Source organism: Somniosus microcephalus, chromosome 3 (assembly GCF_052327205.1).
Source record: "Somniosus microcephalus isolate GS21.2 chromosome 3, FLI_Smic_1.0, whole genome shotgun sequence".
Classification (NCBI taxonomy): Eukaryota; Metazoa; Chordata; class Chondrichthyes; order Squaliformes; family Somniosidae; genus Somniosus; species Somniosus microcephalus.
In genome coordinates this window covers 67246830-67264441 of record NC_140989.1, presented here as the reverse complement: position 1 = coordinate 67264441, position 17612 = coordinate 67246830, and the positions used below count along the sequence as shown (strand labels likewise).

Here is a 17612-nt window from a genome sequence, read left to right as displayed (position 1 = left end):
CCGATTTCTGCGTTTACCATTTGGTCTTATCTCAGCTCAGGATGAATTCCAGCGGAAGATCGACGAAACCTATGAAGGCCTCGACGGAGTAGTCACAATCGTAGACAACATCCTCATCTATGGCAGGAATAGAGAGGAACATGACAGGAACCTCCGTGCGATGCTACAAAGATCACAGGAGAAAGGTATCCGGGCTCAACACCGAGAAAACCATAATCGGATCCACCGAGATCAGTTATTTCAGACATCGCCTCTCAACTGATGGCATTAAGCCGGATCCATAGAAAATCTCCGCCATCAAGAAGATGGAGCCACCGAAGAACCGCGCAGAGCTAGAGACAGTACTAGGCATGGTTAACTACTTAGCCAAGTTTGCCCCGAGCCTCTCCGAAATCAACGCACCCATGCGTCAGTTGCTCAAACAAGCCAATGAGTTCCTGTGGGACAAACAACATGACACAGCATTTCAGAAAATGAAAGACCTAATCACCAGAGAACCAGGAACAGTTCTTGCCTACTTCGACCCCAACAAAGAGCTCAGACTACAAGTGGACACGTCAAAGTACAGACTAGGCGCAGTATTACTGCAAGAAGGAAAGCCTATCGGCTACGCTTCCCGATCTCTCACAGTGAAATCAACTATGCTGAAATCGATAAAGAGCTATATGCAATTCTGTTTGGATGTAAGCGTTTCCACCAGTACGTCTATGGCCGACAAGTCATTGTGGAATCTGACCACAAGCCCCTCGAGTCAATCATGAGGAAACCACTAGCCGCAGCCCCACCAAGGCTACAGAGAATGATCCTTCAGCTACTGAAGTACGACTTCACAATCATTCACCGTCCAGGCGGAGTGGGCCTTTGGCGTAGCGGTAGCATCCCCGCCGCTGGGCCAGAAGGCATAAGGTTTCGAACCCTGCTCCAGACAGTCCCGGCAAGTGGAGTCGGAGCTCCGGCTCTAAATTCTGGGTTGACATCCAGCGCGATACTTGCGTGTGTGGGTGCCCCCCCCCCCTCGTATGGGTTATGGGAGCCCGTAAAACCCTCCCACCATAGGACTGTGAGGAGGGTGTCGTGAAACTCCAGTACGATTTGGACAGGTTGGGTGATTGGGCAGAAACATGGCAAATGCACTATAATGTGGATAAATGTGAGGTTATCCACTTTGGTGGCAAAAACAGGAAGGCAATTATTTGAATGGCAATAGATTGGGAGAAGGGGAAGTGCAAAGAGACCTGGGTGTTCTTGTGCACCAGTCGCTGAAGGTAAGCATGCAGGTGCAGCAGGCGGTTAAGAAGGCAAATGGTATGTTGGCCTTCGTAGCAAGAGGGTTCGAGTACAAGAACAAGGATGTCTTGCTGCAGTTGTACAGGGCCTTGGTGAGACCGCGCCTTGAGTATTGTGTGCAGTTTTGGTCACCTTACCTGAGGAAGGACGTTCTTGCCATGGAGGGAGTGCAGCGAAGATTCACCAGGCTGATACCTGGGATGGCAGGAATGACATACGAGGAGAGATTGTGTCAATTGGGCTTATACTCACTGGAGTTTAGAAGATTGAGAGGGGATCTCATCAAAACCTATAAAATCCTGTCAGGTCTGGACAGACTAGATGCAGAAAGGATGTTTCTGATGGCCGGGGAGTCCAGAACCAGGGGTCATAGTCTAAGGATAAGGGGTAAGCCATTTAGGACTGAAATGAGGAGGAATTTCTTCACCCAGAGAGTGGTGAACCTGTGAAATTCTCTGCCACAGAGGGCGGTGGAGGCCAGTTCATTAAATATATTCAAGAAAGAGTTGGATATATTTCTTGAGGCTAAAGGGATCAAGGGATATGGGGAGAAGGCAGGGACAGGGTACTGAATTTGGATGATCAGCCATGATCTCATTGAATGGCGGAGCAGGCTCGAAGGGCCGAATGGCCTACTCCTGCTCCTATCTTCTATGTTTCTATGTTTCTAATGGCTGGTACAAAGATAGTTACAGTCACGGAAAGAGCGTTAATTGCGGCCAGAAATCCTTCCACCACTTCATACAGTTCCCCAAAGGGAACAGTATGAAGACACGTACGACGACAACCATCGAGGCAAAGACATTCCTGTTGCAGACATGCTCTCCAGAAAGTCTCTTAGCTACCAGGACAGCAGCCTCAGTGAAGGCATGGATGTGCAGGTGCACATGGTGTACAACAGCTTACCTGTGAGTGACTCAAAACTGAAGGAGATCCGAGCAGAAACAGAGAAAGATGCACAACTCACACTGCTGAGCAAAGTCATACATGAAGGATGGCCTGAGGAAAGGAGGAAATGCCCTCAGAGAATATCTGAATTCTGGAACCACAGAGACGAACTGTCACAAATCAACAGAATCGTCTTCAAAGGGGAGAAAATCATCATCCCTACCAGTCTCAGAGAAGAGATGTTGACAAAAATTCATGCTGGACATATGGGCATGGAAAAATGCAAACAAAGAGCACGTGACATTATGTTTTGGCCCGGAATGTGCAAACACATTGAGGACATTGTCGGAAAATGTTCCATTTGTCTAGAACGCCACCCATCAAATGTCAAAGAGCCCATGATACCTCACCGTATCCCAGACAGGCCCTGGCAGGTCGTCAGCTGCAAGCAAGTGCATGCAAAACGTGTACAGAGACAGCAACACCAAAAGAGATACTATGACAGGTCAGCTAGACTACTGCCGCCGCTGCACAATGGAGAATCCATCAGAATCCAGGAGCATGACTACTGGAAGCCAGCAGTCATCATCCAGCCAGCTGACACTGAGTGATCGTATCACGTCCGCACCCCAGAAGGACAGGTGTACCGCCGCAATCGCAGGCACCTCCTGAACACCAAGGAACAACACCGTCATTCTGACGAGAGGTCAAGCCTAGAGTTATCCTTGACTTGTGAACTGTCAAAGGGTGTAGGCGGATCGCTGCCCTAAAAAAAACTGTACATCGTTATTGAAATGTTGAGATGTTTTCAGTGCTAGTTAAATGTTGAGTTTACTTATATGTTGATGCTACAGAGAACATTATGTAGAAGAAAGGTTCAATAGTAATGCATAACATTTTTCTTTTAAAAGAAAGGGGATGTAACATTTGCATACTGAATTATCATTGGCCCGCAGGCATCTGTAAGGATTACCTATTACATTCACATGTGATCACATGCTGAGTTCTCATTGGCCTGCAGGCATCTGTAAGGACTGCTATTGTTTTGGAGGACCCAGGGTCCTAACTCCATCTTGTCCACACTGTGCTGTATGAGAAAGTCCACAGACCTGATGCTTCATAAAAGAGTTTAAACTGTAATACTCCATTGTCCTGCAAGTTATTAGTTTTGTACAAAATTGTGCAAAACAAGACAAGAGCGAGAGAGAGAGAGAGCAACACAAACTAGAGAGAGAGAGAGAGAGAGAGAGAGAGAGAGAGAGAGAGCAACACAAACTGGGGAGAGAGAGAGAGCAACACAAACTGGGGAGGGAGAGAGAGAGAGAGAGCAACACAAACTGGGGAGGGAGAGAGAGAGAGAGAGAGCAACACAAACTGGGGAGGGAGAGAGAGCAACACAAACTGGGGAGGGAGAGAGAGAGAGAGAGCAACACAAACTGGGGAGGGAGAGAGGAAGAGAGAGAGCAACACAAACTGGGGAGAGAGAGAGAGCAACACAAACTGGGGAGGGAGAGAGAGAGAGAGAGAGCAACACAAACTGGGGAGGGAGAGAGGAAGAGAGAGAGCAACACAAACTGGGGAGAGAGAGAGAGCAACACAAACTGGGAAGAGAGAGAGAGAGAGAGAGAGAGAGCGCAACACAAACTGGGGAGAGAGAGAGAGAGCAACACAAACTGGGAAGTGAGAGCGAGAGCAACACAAACTGGGGGGGAGAGAGAGAGAGAGAGCAACACAAACTGGGGGGAGAGAGAGAGAGAGAGCAACACAAACTGGGGAGAGAGAGAGAGAGCAACACAAACTGGGGAGAGAGAGAGAGAGCAACACAAACTGGGGAGAGAGAGCGAGAGCAACACAAACTGGGGGGGAGAGAGAGAGAGAGAGAGCAACACAAACTGGGGAGAGAGAGAGAGAGCAACACAAACGGGAGGGAGAGAGCAACACAAACTGGGGAGAGAGAGAGAGAGAGAGAGAGCAACACAAACTGGGGAGAGAGCAACACAAACTGGGGGAGAGAGAGAGAGCAACACAAACTGGGGAGAGAGAGAGCAACACAAACTGGGGAGAGAGAGAGAGAGCAACACAAACTGGGGGGAGAGAGAGCAACACAAACTGGGGAGAGAGAGAGAGAGCAACACAAACTGGGGAGGGAGAGAGAGCAACACAAACTGGGGGGAGAGAGAGAGAGAGCAACACAAACTGGGGGAGAGAGAGAGAGAGAGCAACACAAACTGGGGGGAGAGAGAGAGAGAGAGCAACACAAACTGGGGAGGGAGAGAGAGAGAGCAACACAAAGTGGGGAGAGAGGGAACAGAACACAAATGGAAGAGAGGGAGCAGAACACAAACTGGGAAGAAAGGGAGAGAGAGCAACACAAACTGGGAAGAGAGAGAGCAACACAAACTGGGAAGAGAGAGAGCAACACAAACTGGGACGAGAGGGAGAGAGCAACACAAACTGGGAAGAGAGGGAGAGAGCAACACAAACTGGGAAGAGAGGGAGAGAGAGAGGGAGAGGAACACAAACTGGGGCGAGAGGGAGTGGTCGGCCCATCATGTCCGCTGTTGTATAATGTGTTTTGTTCCGGGAGTCGGGCAGCTTTGGTGCTGCTTCCCGAGGACTGATCCTCACTCCCTGAAGCTGGGTTTCAGCAATGGGGGCTGGGAGTCAGTGAATTGAATTAGGTTTGGTTGTGTTCTATTTATTTTTTAACTTTCTGTGTGTTGTAAACAGTCCTAAAATTGTACAAAAACTTTAGTTAGATGTTATTTATCTCAATGATGTTTTAATTGTATCAGTGGTATTTACTTGGTGTTTCTCATTGAGGTCGATACTGTAGAAACATCAAGTAGTTTTTATTTAAACATTACTTATCCTTAAATCTTTCTATTCTATTATGTTCTTTCTTTGATTTATACATTGGTATTCATCGCACTATAAAAAAAGTCAAATATTTTATTCAGGGTTTGGTGATACTGAGACACTCAACTAAGGTAAAGGCAATGACATTTGCAAACCCTGGACAAATGTCATGTGATCAAATGTCATGTGATTAAGAATCATATGAATGGTGTCACGTGATCAGATACCATGTGATCAAATATCACATGATCAAATCGCCAGAAATAGTCAGAGTTGGCAACCCTAAATGTCAGTGGTTAATGAAGGGTGAATGACTCATATTTAATACTGTACTTTACTATAGTATTATAACAGATGAAAAATTTACAAATGATTAAGGTTATGGTGCTGTAACATGTGACAATATTAGTTTTACTAAATGAAATCTAAAGTAACTTATTACTAAAATGTCATGGAATAAAAGGGACAGTGGCTGCATGGATACGAAATTGGCTAAGTGACAAAAAACAGAGGGTAGTGGTGAATTGTTGTTTTTTGGACTGGAGGAAGGTATACAGTGGTGTTCCCCAGGGGTCGGTTCTGGGACCACTGCTTTTCTTGATCTATATTAAATGACTTGGCTGTTGGTGTACAGGGCACAATTTCAAAATTTGCTGATGACACAAAACTTGGAAGTATAGTGAGGAGGATAGTGAGAGACTTCAAGAGGACATAGACAGGCTGGTGGAATGGACGGACACGTGGCAGATGAAATTTAACGCAGAAAAGTGCAAAGTGTTATATTTTGGTAGAAAGGAAGAGAGGAAATATAAACTAAAGGGTACAATCCTAAAGGGGGTGCATGATCAGAGAGATCTAGGGGTATATGAATGTGGCAGGGCAGGTTGAGAAAGCAGTTAAAAAAGCTTACCGGATCCTGGGCTTCATGAATCGAGGTATAGAGTACAAAAGCGTGGAGATTATGATGAACCTGTATAAAACACTGGTTCAGCCTCAGCTGGAGTATTGTGTCCAATTCTGGGCGCCGCACTTTAGGAAGGATGTGAAGGCCTTAGAGAGGGTGCAGAAAAGATTTACGAGAATGATTCCAGGGATGAGGGACTTCAGTTACATGGATAGACTGGAGAAGCTGGGATTGTTCTCCTTCGAGCAGAGAAGATTCAGAGGAGATTTGATAGAGGTGTTCAAAATCATGAGGGGTCTGGATAGAGTAGATAGAGAGAAACTGTTCCCATTGGCAGAAGGGTCAAGAACCAGAGGACACAGATTTAAGGAGATTGGCAGAAGAACCAAAGGCGTCATGAGGAAAAACTTTTTCACGCAGTGAGTGGTTGGGATCCGGAATGCACTGCCTGAAAGAGTGGTGGAGGCAGACTCAATCGTGGCTTTCAAAAGGGAGTTGGATAAGTACCTGAAAGAATTTGCAGGGCTACAGGGAAAGGGCGGGGGAGTGGGACTAACTGAAGTGCTCTTGCAGAGAGCCGGCACGGGCTCAACGGGCCGAATGGCCTCCTTCCGTGCTGTAACCATTCTATGATTCACTTACCAGAATTCTCTACACCAGGTTGGATGACATCATCCAGTGTGAAGCCACTTTGGGTTGCTCTGCCCCTCAGTCTCTTGTACATTTGAATCGTGAGTACATCTGCCATAAAGGTCTGGTTATTGTCCAAGCACGGAAATTCTTCTTCAGCTGACAATTTTTTAAGATTAATTAAAGTTGCAGGATCACGTGGAATTAATTGCTAAAATTATAAACAACCATGTCAGTATCAATGCAATGGATTTAAATAACAATTCTTTTTAATATGAAAGGCGATGCTTTCAAAAGCCACCGACTCCATCCCTCTCCCTGGCAACTGTCTGAGGCTGAACCAGACTGTTCGCAACCTTGGTATCATATTTGACCCTGGGATGAGCTTCCCACTACATATCCGCGCCATCATGAAGGTCTATTTCCACCTCCGGACCATCGCCCGACTCTGCCCCTACCTCAGCTCATCTGCTGCCAAAACCCTCATCCATGCCTTTGTTACCTCTCAACTTGACTATTCCAATGCACTCCTGGCCGTCCTCCCACGTTCTACCCTTCGTAAACTTGAGGTCATCCAAACTCTGCTGCCCATGTCCTAACTCGCATCAAGTCCCATTCACACATCACCCTTGTGCTCGCTGACCTATGCTGGTTCCCAGTTAAGCAACGCCTCGATTTTTTAATTCTCACCCTTGTTTTCAAATCCCTCCATGGCCTCGCCCCTCCCTATCTCTGTAATCGCCCCCAGCCCCACAACCCTCCGAGATATCTATGCTCCACTAATTCTGGCCTCTTGAGCATCCCCAATTTTAATCACTCCACCATTGGTGGCCGTGCTAATCTCTAAGCTCTGAAACTCCCTCCCTAAACCTCGCCACCTCACTCCCTCTCTTTCCTCCTTTATGATGCTCCTTAAAACCTACCTCTTTGACCAAGCTTTTGGTCATCTGCTTATCTTATGTGGCTCGGTGTCAAATTTTGTTTTATAACGCTCCCGTGAAGCACCTTGGGACGTTTTACTATGTTAAAGGCGCTATATAAATACAAGTTATTGTTGTTGTTGAAATAGGGAACATGAAAGTGGAAATTCAATCTGAGCACTAATTTACAATACTAGACAGCTCATTTGCACATTATTTCTATGTAAGCTGTGATAAGGTCCAAGCTACTTAAATAACCTAAACTGCAGGATATCAATCAATCCGAAGTAGTTGAGGAATGCAATACGGCACATACTGAATGTTATACAGCACATATTTAATGGCATATGGTTGTGACAAATATTGTAATTAATAAAATTATCTTTTATATTTCTATTTTGTTTTGAAGTTTCTTTCATTTAAACAGTGAGTCTTGACGGCATCAGGAGACTGCTGGGAGAAATGACTGGTGGACAGTATGAGGTATGCACACCCACCATCTTATCCTAGGCTCAGTATGGGACCCTCCCGCACTGGAGGCAGCATACTCTACTGTGCTCACATTGTAAAGATTTAAAACACATGGTGAACTATTTCAAATTAGATCAACTAATCATGCAATTCTTGCCAGTAGCAAATGCAGATATGTTTCTTAGGCAAATTTGTGGAACGCTCCTTCCTTGTCTACCTACAATATTAGTGAAGAAGGTTGATTTTGTTGATTCTGCTTCCAGAATACAAACCTCCAAAGTGTGCTTGTACTTGAGACTACGGGGCATTTCCACCGGGGCTGTTGGAAACAACAAATAAACGACAAATAACTTGTGCAGAAATATCCATAAATCCAAAAATCAGGAACGCAATCAGCGCTGTAACAATGCAAAAACATAAAAATTCGGCAATAGCAACAAGGATTATAACAAAAATTGGAATGATCTGGGCTTGTTGTAGCTTAATTCATAGATTAATGGCCATAATTAGCCAACTCCATTATCATGGTATCATTGCCACTAACAGGACAGGAGAAGGCGAACTCGATGGATCAGCAATTCCTCTGAGTGACCAGCCAATGGTTACTATTATACCATCAAACTCTTTTTGACTGGTTTATTTTCCAGGAGTTTGCAAATGTTGACTTGATCTCACATTCCAACAATTTGTTTTCGTAACGATCGCAATTAAATAAAGTAACACTTACGCTTTAGTTTCCACATGGCGGCTGCGATTGGCGGTACAGTGGGGCTCTGGAGCCAGTTGCGAAGCTACTTGAACTGCTTCGAGTGGCCAGTCACTCTATATTTACATGTTCAGTTATGGGAGTCGGATTGCATTCGTTTCACTTCAAATGTGACCTTGATGGTGAAGCTGCCGCGGGCCGTGGCTGTGATTGTTTCTGACCTGCAGCTTCCAGCTCGGGGAGAGCAAGGCTCCTTCCTACAGAAAACTTCCCAAACTGGGAATCCAGCAACAGTGGGAAAACCGACAGCGAAATGTCATTTCAGTTCATGTTTTGTTTTCAGAGGTGGGGTGGGGGGAGAGGAATCTGCTTCACGTTAAGAGGAAGGAAGATTGTTGGCAACAGATGTCTCCAAATGAGATCTCTGTCCATTCGGGAATTGCGGGAATGGCTGTCCGACAAGCCGCCTCCGTTAAATATCGACCATGGGACCCCCAGTTAGACAGTGACTGCGGGATATTCCTCCCCACCTTAAATATCGACCATGGGACCCCCAGTTAGACAGTGACTGCAGGATATTCCTCCCCACCTTTAAATATCGACCATGGGACCCCCCAGTTAGACAGTGACTGCGGGATATTCCTCCCCACCTTCAATATCGACCATGGGACCCCCCAGTTAGACAGTGACTGCGGGATATTCCTCCCCACCTTAAATATCGACCATGGGACCCCCAGTTAGACAGTGACTGCAGGATATTCCTCCCCACCTTAAATATCGACCATGGGACCCCCAGTTAGACAGTGACTGCAGGATATTCCTCCCCACCTTAAATATCGACCATGGGACCCCCCAGTTAGAAAGTGATTGCGGGATATTCCTCCCCACCTTAAATATCGACCATGGGACCCCCAGTTAGACAGTGACTGCAGGATATTCCTCCCCACCTTAAATATCGACCATGGGACCCCCAGTTAGACAGTGGCTGCAGGATATTCCTCTGCCCCCTTTAAATAGCGATCCTCGGCCCCCAGTTGTGATGTGAAGGTGCCCGCAGGATGACATAGTGCAGTCAGTGATGCCCTTGGGAAAGACTGCAACCTGTACAATCCCTCAGCTGTCTCCGGCTGCGGCCGGCTGTCGGTGAGGAATGTGATGGAAATAAGGCATCAGTCACCTGCTGAATGCAAGCATGGTCTGCAGACTGTCTGACATTACTGAGATCTCCTGTGGCAACCTGGAAAGAGCCGGAGACAAAGAGGTTGAGGGCTGCAGTGACCTTGACTGCAGCAGCCAATAAAGTGCCAGCCGTGGCGGTTGCTTGCAGGTCTTGTTGCAGGTGACACAACTCTGACAGCCTCCCTAGAAAAACGAAGCCCTCTTGTGCACTGCTCTATAGACAAGAACAGGTATATTGCCCTGGCCCATAAGCTCTGTTGGGAGGATAAGGATTTCTCCAAACACACCATCTTCTATTTGGTCTCTCTCCAGCTGCAGCTGTTTGCTGCTCCTCCTCATCCTCTTCCCACTCCCGCCAGAGTGGAATTCACAGAAAAAGAAAGACTTGCATTTATATAGCGTCTTTCACGATCACCGGATGTCTCAAAATGCTTTACAGCCAATTAAGTACTTTTGAAATGTAGTCACCGTTGTAATGTGGGAAACGCGGCAGCCAATTTGCGCACAGCAAGCTCCCACAAACAGCAATGTGATAATGACTAGATAATCTGTTAGAAGGTCCCCCATGAAGAATAAGTGTGATGCCCCAAGTGTCTTAAGAGTTCAGAATATTCCACAGCAGCTACAAACCCTTTGAAATCATATAAGTAGCAAAGGAGAAACACTTATCTAATGTAAGTAAAGTATCTCCCAAAACCTTCTACCGAGCTACCAAGGATCCTTTTCTATATCGCCTGGACTGGCTATACCGTCAATGGATTGTGGGTCGGAGCAGGAGCTGGCAGCAGCAATGTAGGCAGAGATGAACCCCGCCTGTTACTGGCAGGATCTCTGGCTGCCTAGATCGAGGTCCCCGTGAAAATCAGAACAGGTGGGAATGCCATGGTAGTCGGCACTTCTGTTTCATGCCCTATTTTAATACCATCACCACCCTGTTTATAAGCACAGTGACAGAGACATGAAAAATCCCCCCGAAACATTAAAACATAGTCTACATTCCTGATCTAATCTATTCAGTAGGTTGCAGTTGTCGCAAAATGGACATTCTGTATTGATGGAATCTCCAACTGAAGGAAGAAATTCATCATATAAGTAGAGCATTGGGACTGATCGGCACATACATAACTTGAGATATTGCTGCTTCAAGTATTAATAGAATACTCCATAATAACGCATTCATTTATGCAGCCTGGTCTCTCAATCTGTCCTCTCATGACTTTCACTTACTTTTCCTGTTTCTAAGCAGATGAGTTACTCTGTCAGAGTGCCTTGACTTAGCCAGAAACTGTCCTTCCGTCTCTCACTTCTACAACCCCTGCTACTTTCACCTTGTATTCTGTACTGCATTATCTTTGAGCCAGTGAGAACGAATGGAGAACAGATCATTTTCAGACTAATTTTCAATCAACTACACCTTCATGCACAAATCTCAGGACAAAATATTTACAGGAAACTCTTTTTTATCCGGCACCGATGGGACCGGCGTGGTGCCGGTTGATCAAAAAGTCTGGGTTACAGAGAGGTATACTTACCAAGGTAAGAGAGCCCCGTACACGGCCACAGATCCGGGCGTCCCTGTTGCATGGCAACAGGTGCAGGAACCCCGGTTACAGGGCCACAGATCCAGGCATCCCTGTTGCACGGCAACAGGTGCAGGAACCCTGGTTACAGGGCCACAGATCCAGGCATCCCTGTTGCACGGCAACAGGTGCAGGAACCCCGGTTACAGGGCCACAGATCCAGGCGTCCCTGTTGCACGGCAACAGGTGCAGGAACCCCGGTTACAGGGCCACAGATCCAGGCATCCCTGTTGCACGGCAACAGGTGCAGGAACCCCGGTTACAGGGCCACAGATCCAGGCGTCCCTGTTGCATGGCAACAGGTGCAGGAACCCCGGTTACAGGGCCACAGACAGATCCAGGCGTCCCTGTTGCACGGCAACAGGTGCAGGAACCCTGGTTACAGGGCCACAGATCCAGGCATCCCTGTTGCATAGCAACAGGTGCAGGAACCCTGGTTACACGGCCACTAATATGAAGTAAAACTTACCTGAACCTACTCCTGAATTTTGCCGGTTAAGAGAGATTTCCGGTTATTTAGGTGCCAAGAGTTTCCTGCATTATATATAATAAATACACAAACATTCATAAATATTAACACAATAATATACATAAATAGCAGCTACTTAATGCTGGGTGCTTCTGACATGAAATAAATTCAGGGATGATATCCTGCTTCATTCTTTGTCTATGCAATCAAGTTATTTGGCAAGTGAAAACATTTTATCCTAGTGAATAGGGACAAATCAAAAATGTATACCTTCCTTAATCCCTTGTAAATACACCCTATAATTTAATCTAAATTTTAACCAATACAAACCCATCTGATTAAAAGTTTTGCATCCGGCACACACCCAATACATCCACAGGGTATAGGAAAGTGCACAATGTGTCCATAGGGTGCAAAGCATGCTAATTGGTTCAAATTTCAGATTCACCAAAAAGCAATTAATTAAAAATGTACAATCATAGAATAATAGAATCATAGAAATTTACAGCACAGAAGGAGGCCATTCGGCCCATTGTGTCTGTTCTGGCCGAAAAAGAGCTATCCAGCCTAATCCCACTTTCCGGCTCTTGGTCCATAGCCTTGGAGGTTACAGCACTTCATGTGCATATCCAAGTACTTTTTAAATGCGATGAGGGTTTCTGTCTCTACCACCCTTTCAGGCAGTGAGTTCCAGACCCCCACCACCCTTTGGGTGAAAAAAGTTCTCCTCAACTCCCCTCCAATCTTTCTACCAATTACTTTAAATCTATGCCCCCTGATTATTGACCTCTCTGCTGAGGGAAATAGGTCCTTCCTATCCACCCTATCTAGGCCTCTCATAATTTTATACACCTCAATTAAGTCTCCCCTCAGCCTCCTCTGTTCCAGAAGGAAATTCCACCACTGCGACAGTGGCAATGGCTACTATGGTTGAGACATCAGGCTGCTATCCAAACACAATAGCCAAAATGGTTCCAGCACCAATTATAAAAATGGGACATAACTTTGGGTCCTGTGTGTTTGCTGCCTGCCCTTTCCGATCCTCTACGTTAAGAAGGGCAGGTAGAGGGCCAAAGACCCACTTCTTCTGGGTGCCCCTCAACATGAGTGTCCACCTGTGAATGAGAATAGTGGAACTGACACTACTATGTTAAAGTTTTAATGCAAGTTGCAGGCAATCTCCTGATTACCTGGGAATATAGCCCAAATTTACCCAGTCTCTCATCCTGGCTTAGCTACTTCATCCCAGGGATTATCTTGGTGAATCTCCTGGACTTTCTCGAAGACTAGCAATCCCTCCTAAGGTGAGGTGCACAATACTTGTCAATACTCCAAATTAAGTATGACTGGTGCTCTGTATAATTACAGTAGCACTTTCTTACTTCTATATACTATCTCATACTTCTTCAGAAAATAAGCACATGGAAATTCTAATCTTCCTCATTATGAATCTGCCTAATAAACACATCTATATCACACAAACCAGTGTGTGTGCAGAGCATCAGCATTCAATGGCAACAGAACATTTGAACTGGGGGTGGCAGAGCATCAGGACTTGAGGCGGCAGAGAATTGGCTTTCAGCATGTTAGGTTATTGAGTCTCATAGGCAGAGCTTTAGACTTAGGCTGAATTTTTTTCCTGTGTCCTTTGCTGATCATACAGGTAATCAGTCACTTATCTAGTTTGGAACATCATTTTGATATCATTAATTTGTCAGATTACTCTTTGATATTGAAGCTTTTTCCTGGAACCATTATTTCTGTCAGGTGCACGTGTCTCCCTGTAGTATTAGAGATATTTGATACGCATTTCTCTTACCCTGCAAAAGGGGTGGCATCCCACTTCATCCTTTGCTTCTGCATTTATCTCCTAAGTGGAAACATTTTACCATAAAGAATGAGCGTGTTTTATAAAACTATATCTTTCTTAATCCATGTCTACTTTTTCTTCTGTAAATAAATCCAATTGTTTCATTTACATTTGAACCAATACATGTGCTAAAATGCATTTTTTTTGGGGGTGGGAAGAAACAACAGCATCAAAACCTGGGATTGACAGTGAGAGGCAGTAGGCCATTGTGGCATGTGGGGAGGTGCCAGAGCCCCAGGACACACAGAGCGTCAGGACTCTGGGCGAGAGGCAACAGAGCATTGGAAAGACAATATGAGGACAGCTGGGAGAGGGAGCAGCTTCAGGGCAAGGGGTGGGAAGGGAAAGGCATCAGCATCAGAACTCCAGGAGGAGGCAACAGCATCGGGACTTGCTGTTGCCTTCAGAGACTTCAGTGAGGTCCCTTGCATGCATGCACAAAGCAGTACAGAGCAGCCTGTATTTTTTTCTGCATCACTTTAGGCCAAAATTTCTGGCTGTTCGTAGTTCCTGGGCAGAACGTTTAGTGTGACACCATTTGCCCAGTAGATAAATATCAATTCACACTTGCAGATGTGCAATATTTTAAGCATTCATTAATTCATACATATACCACATGATAAAAAGATTTGGGCCAATTTTCCAACAGTGTGCTTTCGGCAAGGAGTATCACCCACCAGAAAGTCAGGTGTGTGCGATGCATGGTTTTATGACCCCTAATTTGCTTGGTGTGATCACCTTTAGGAATTGAATTCTGATTACACTGACTGAATTTTTGTACTACTTGTATTGTTGGTACATAATTGCTGCCCTTTTTAAATGAATGACAATTGTTTTTACATTTTCAAGCTCAAGTAGGAAATCGAGACCCATCTGTTATATTTTGGGGTCTTTTCTGCCCTTTTAACTCTCTAGATATTTAGGCTTTCATATTTTAGACTACTCTCCTAGGCGAGCCTTAGCTCCCTATGTCCTTGAGAGTATCTTTACTAGCTCTTATACGTAACTCACTAAATGATAATGTATCCAGGATAATGAACCAGAAACCTTTTAGGTTTCTTCAGCCATTAGATGCATCATATGCTTCCACAGGACTCTCTTTGTCTTCGAAAGCAGCAACAGAGCTTGTTATAGGATTTAACTACCAAACAAATTTATAGGGCAATAGTTGAACTAATTAATAAATGACAGTGATACAGTACAATATATCTGAATGCATGAAACATTCGCAACAAAATAGATGAATTAATAGCTCAGATAGATATAAATGGGATTGATTTAATAGCCATTACGGAGACGTGGGTCTCGATTTTACTAATGGAGGCGGGTTGAGGGCGGGCCTGCTGCTCGCCGGCTTTCCGACCGGCCGCCGCCTCCCATCAGTTATTATTTTGGGTTGATTGGCCTCATTATGGCCAACGTGTGGGTCCCTCCAGGCAATTGCTTGGAGGCTGTCAGTTTCTCGCGTCTGATGACGCGTTGTTTAAATGAAAACTTAAAGGGGCCATGTCCCCTTTGGAAAAAATGTCAATAGGATGGATTGGTGCTGTATTATATAGAAAGGGGAGTTGATAGCATCTGTTCTGAACAAAATTTAATGAATAAAATTGCTGGTCATATTATTCCAGAAAGATGTGATTTTTTTATATATCAATTTATTATCTGACTATGAAATGAAAAAGATGCCAGATTTGTTCCAATCATTGGCTTAGTAATATTAATGCTTTTTTCTCTTAAAGGTGCTGGCTGCTGCAGGAATGGCAGCCCCAAAAACTAAGGCTGCACCCAGGTTCAATGAGTGCTCCCTCCATGCTCTTGTTGAGGGAGTTAGAGGACGTCAGGAGCTCCTCTTCTCTGGAAACGGAAGGAGGAGGCCTCCTCAGCAAACCAAGGCAGCTTGGCTGCAAATTGCTGAGGAGGTGAGCTCGAGGTCTGTGTGCAGATGCACATGGGTTCAGTGTCGAAAAAGGTTTAATGATCTGCTGAGATCACCTAAAGTGTGGCCTCTGTGTTCTGGGAAATGGAAGTTCAAGAGTCAGGGCTCAGGGCAATTTCCATGTAGAATGTTGGTGGTGACACTGAGCGCAAACCACTGTTTATTGGACAGATGATGCCTAGGGTTTTGAGAATGTCGGACTTATATTCATCTCCATGTGCCATCATTTGTGGTTGAAGCTTAAGCTTATGTGAATCTGGCATGGATGAGTGCATCCCTTGCCTGACAGCCAGCAATGTGATCGCCTGCTGCTGGATTGGCCACATCCGGCCCCACAAGGCGTCACACCCCGTCCTCCTCCTCGTCCTCTTCATCTTCTTCCAAGGATGCTGTGTGCTGAGCCATTTGTTCATCCAGCAGCACTAAGCCACACTGCTCTTCCTCCGAATCTGACGACCAGGATGAGAGGATGTAAATGGTTCCCATCCCATTGTTATAGATTTCAGTTGAGGCAAGAAGCTTGCAAGCGCACACTCAAAGTGGCCTGAAATTATTCCCAACCAGTTCACACAGCAGATGTGTGTCAGCTTGACCAATCACAAGGTCAGTAGATTTGCAAAATCTTATCCCAAACCTCCAACAAAGTTGTTGCATTTGAATGCCAGCCATGTTATAGGAGTGCTTTTAAAGTTCTGCACCAATAATGACCACAGATCATGTCCTCCACCAACTCGTCTCCTTGCAGCAGGACTGTTTCTGACAAGATGGGAAACAGGAGCCAGAGGCACGAAAATGGGAAACCTCTATCAAAATAGGATTATCAAGGCAGTTAACTGGCTCTTAACTGCCTTAACTACCTGTCCCATTGGTTGGAGTCGGGTCAGTTTGGGAGCAGCTGAACAGACACTCACGAAAAGCATGTGGAGGCGGGATGGAGGCGGGTTGGGTGTCTGAAGCCATTTTTTCCCGATTTTAGCAGCTGACACGCCTCCAAACCTGCCTCCTCAGGTCTGTTAAAATCAAGCCCGTGGTTGCAGAGTGACCAAGGTTGGAAACTAAATATTCCAGAATACTTGACTTTTATAAGAGATAGACAGAATGGAAAAGGGAGTGTGGCGGGGGGGGGGGGGGGGGGGGGTGGTTAGCCCTGATAATAAAGGATGGGATAAAGACAATAGTGAGAAAGGATCTTAGCTCAGAAAAACAAGATGAACAATCACTTTGGGTGGAACTAAGAAACAACAAGGGGCAGAAAACACTGGTGGGAGTAGTTTATAGCCCCCAATCAGTAGTTGTAGTGTCGGGCATAGTATAAATCAGGAAATTAGAGGTGCATGTAACAAGGGTAATACAGTAATCATGGAGGACTTTAATTTTCATATAGACTGGGCAAACCAAATTTGCAATAATAGTGTGAAGGACAAGTTCATGGAACGCGTTCAAGGTAGTTTTCTAGATCTGTTTGTTGAGGAACAAACATTTCAGATCTAGTATTGTGCAATAAGACAGGGTTAATTAATAACCTTGTAGTAAAGGAGTATCTGGGGTGCAGTGATCAGAATATGATAGAATTTTATATTGGGTTTGAGAGTGATTTAGTTAAGTCCAAAATTAGGGTCTTAAATCTTAACAAAGCAAACTACTTAGATATGAGGGGGCGAGTTGGCTAAGGTAGGTTGGGAAACTATATTAAAAGATATGATGGTAGATAAGCAATGGCAAACATTTAAATAAATAATTCATAATTCACGACGAAATTACATTCCCTTAAGGAATATAAACCCCACGGGAAAAATGGTCCACCGTGGCTAATGAGAAGTTAAAGATAGTATTCGATTAAAGGAAGAGGCTTATAATGTGGCTAAAAAGTGTAGTAAGCCTGAGGATTGGGAGGATTTTAGAATTCAGCAAAG

The 17612-nt window shown here is 45.2% G+C and overlaps 1 protein-coding gene across 5 annotated transcripts in view; it reads right to left on the bottom strand.

Annotated features, from left to right (window-relative positions):
• LOC147121119 (creatine kinase B-type-like) overlaps positions 1 to 9082 on the bottom strand; it is a 59682-nt gene extending 50600 nt beyond the window's left edge. Inside the window, exons 1-3 of one of the 5 annotated variants that reach the window (XM_085980941.1) lie at positions 8687 to 9082; positions 8181 to 8278; positions 6581 to 6779 (exon numbers count right to left, since the gene is read on the bottom strand). In XM_085980941.1, coding sequence (XP_085837067.1) covers positions 6581 to 6779; positions 8181 to 8278; positions 8687 to 8702 — 313 coding nt within the window. In that variant the 5' untranslated portion in view covers positions 8703 to 9082. The remainder of the gene's footprint in view (positions 1 to 6580; positions 6780 to 8180; positions 8279 to 8686) is intronic. The other 4 variants (XM_085980925.1, XM_085980922.1, XM_085980933.1 and 1 more) reach the window with 4 other exon arrangements.
• Positions 9083 to 17612: the final 8530 nt, after the last annotated feature.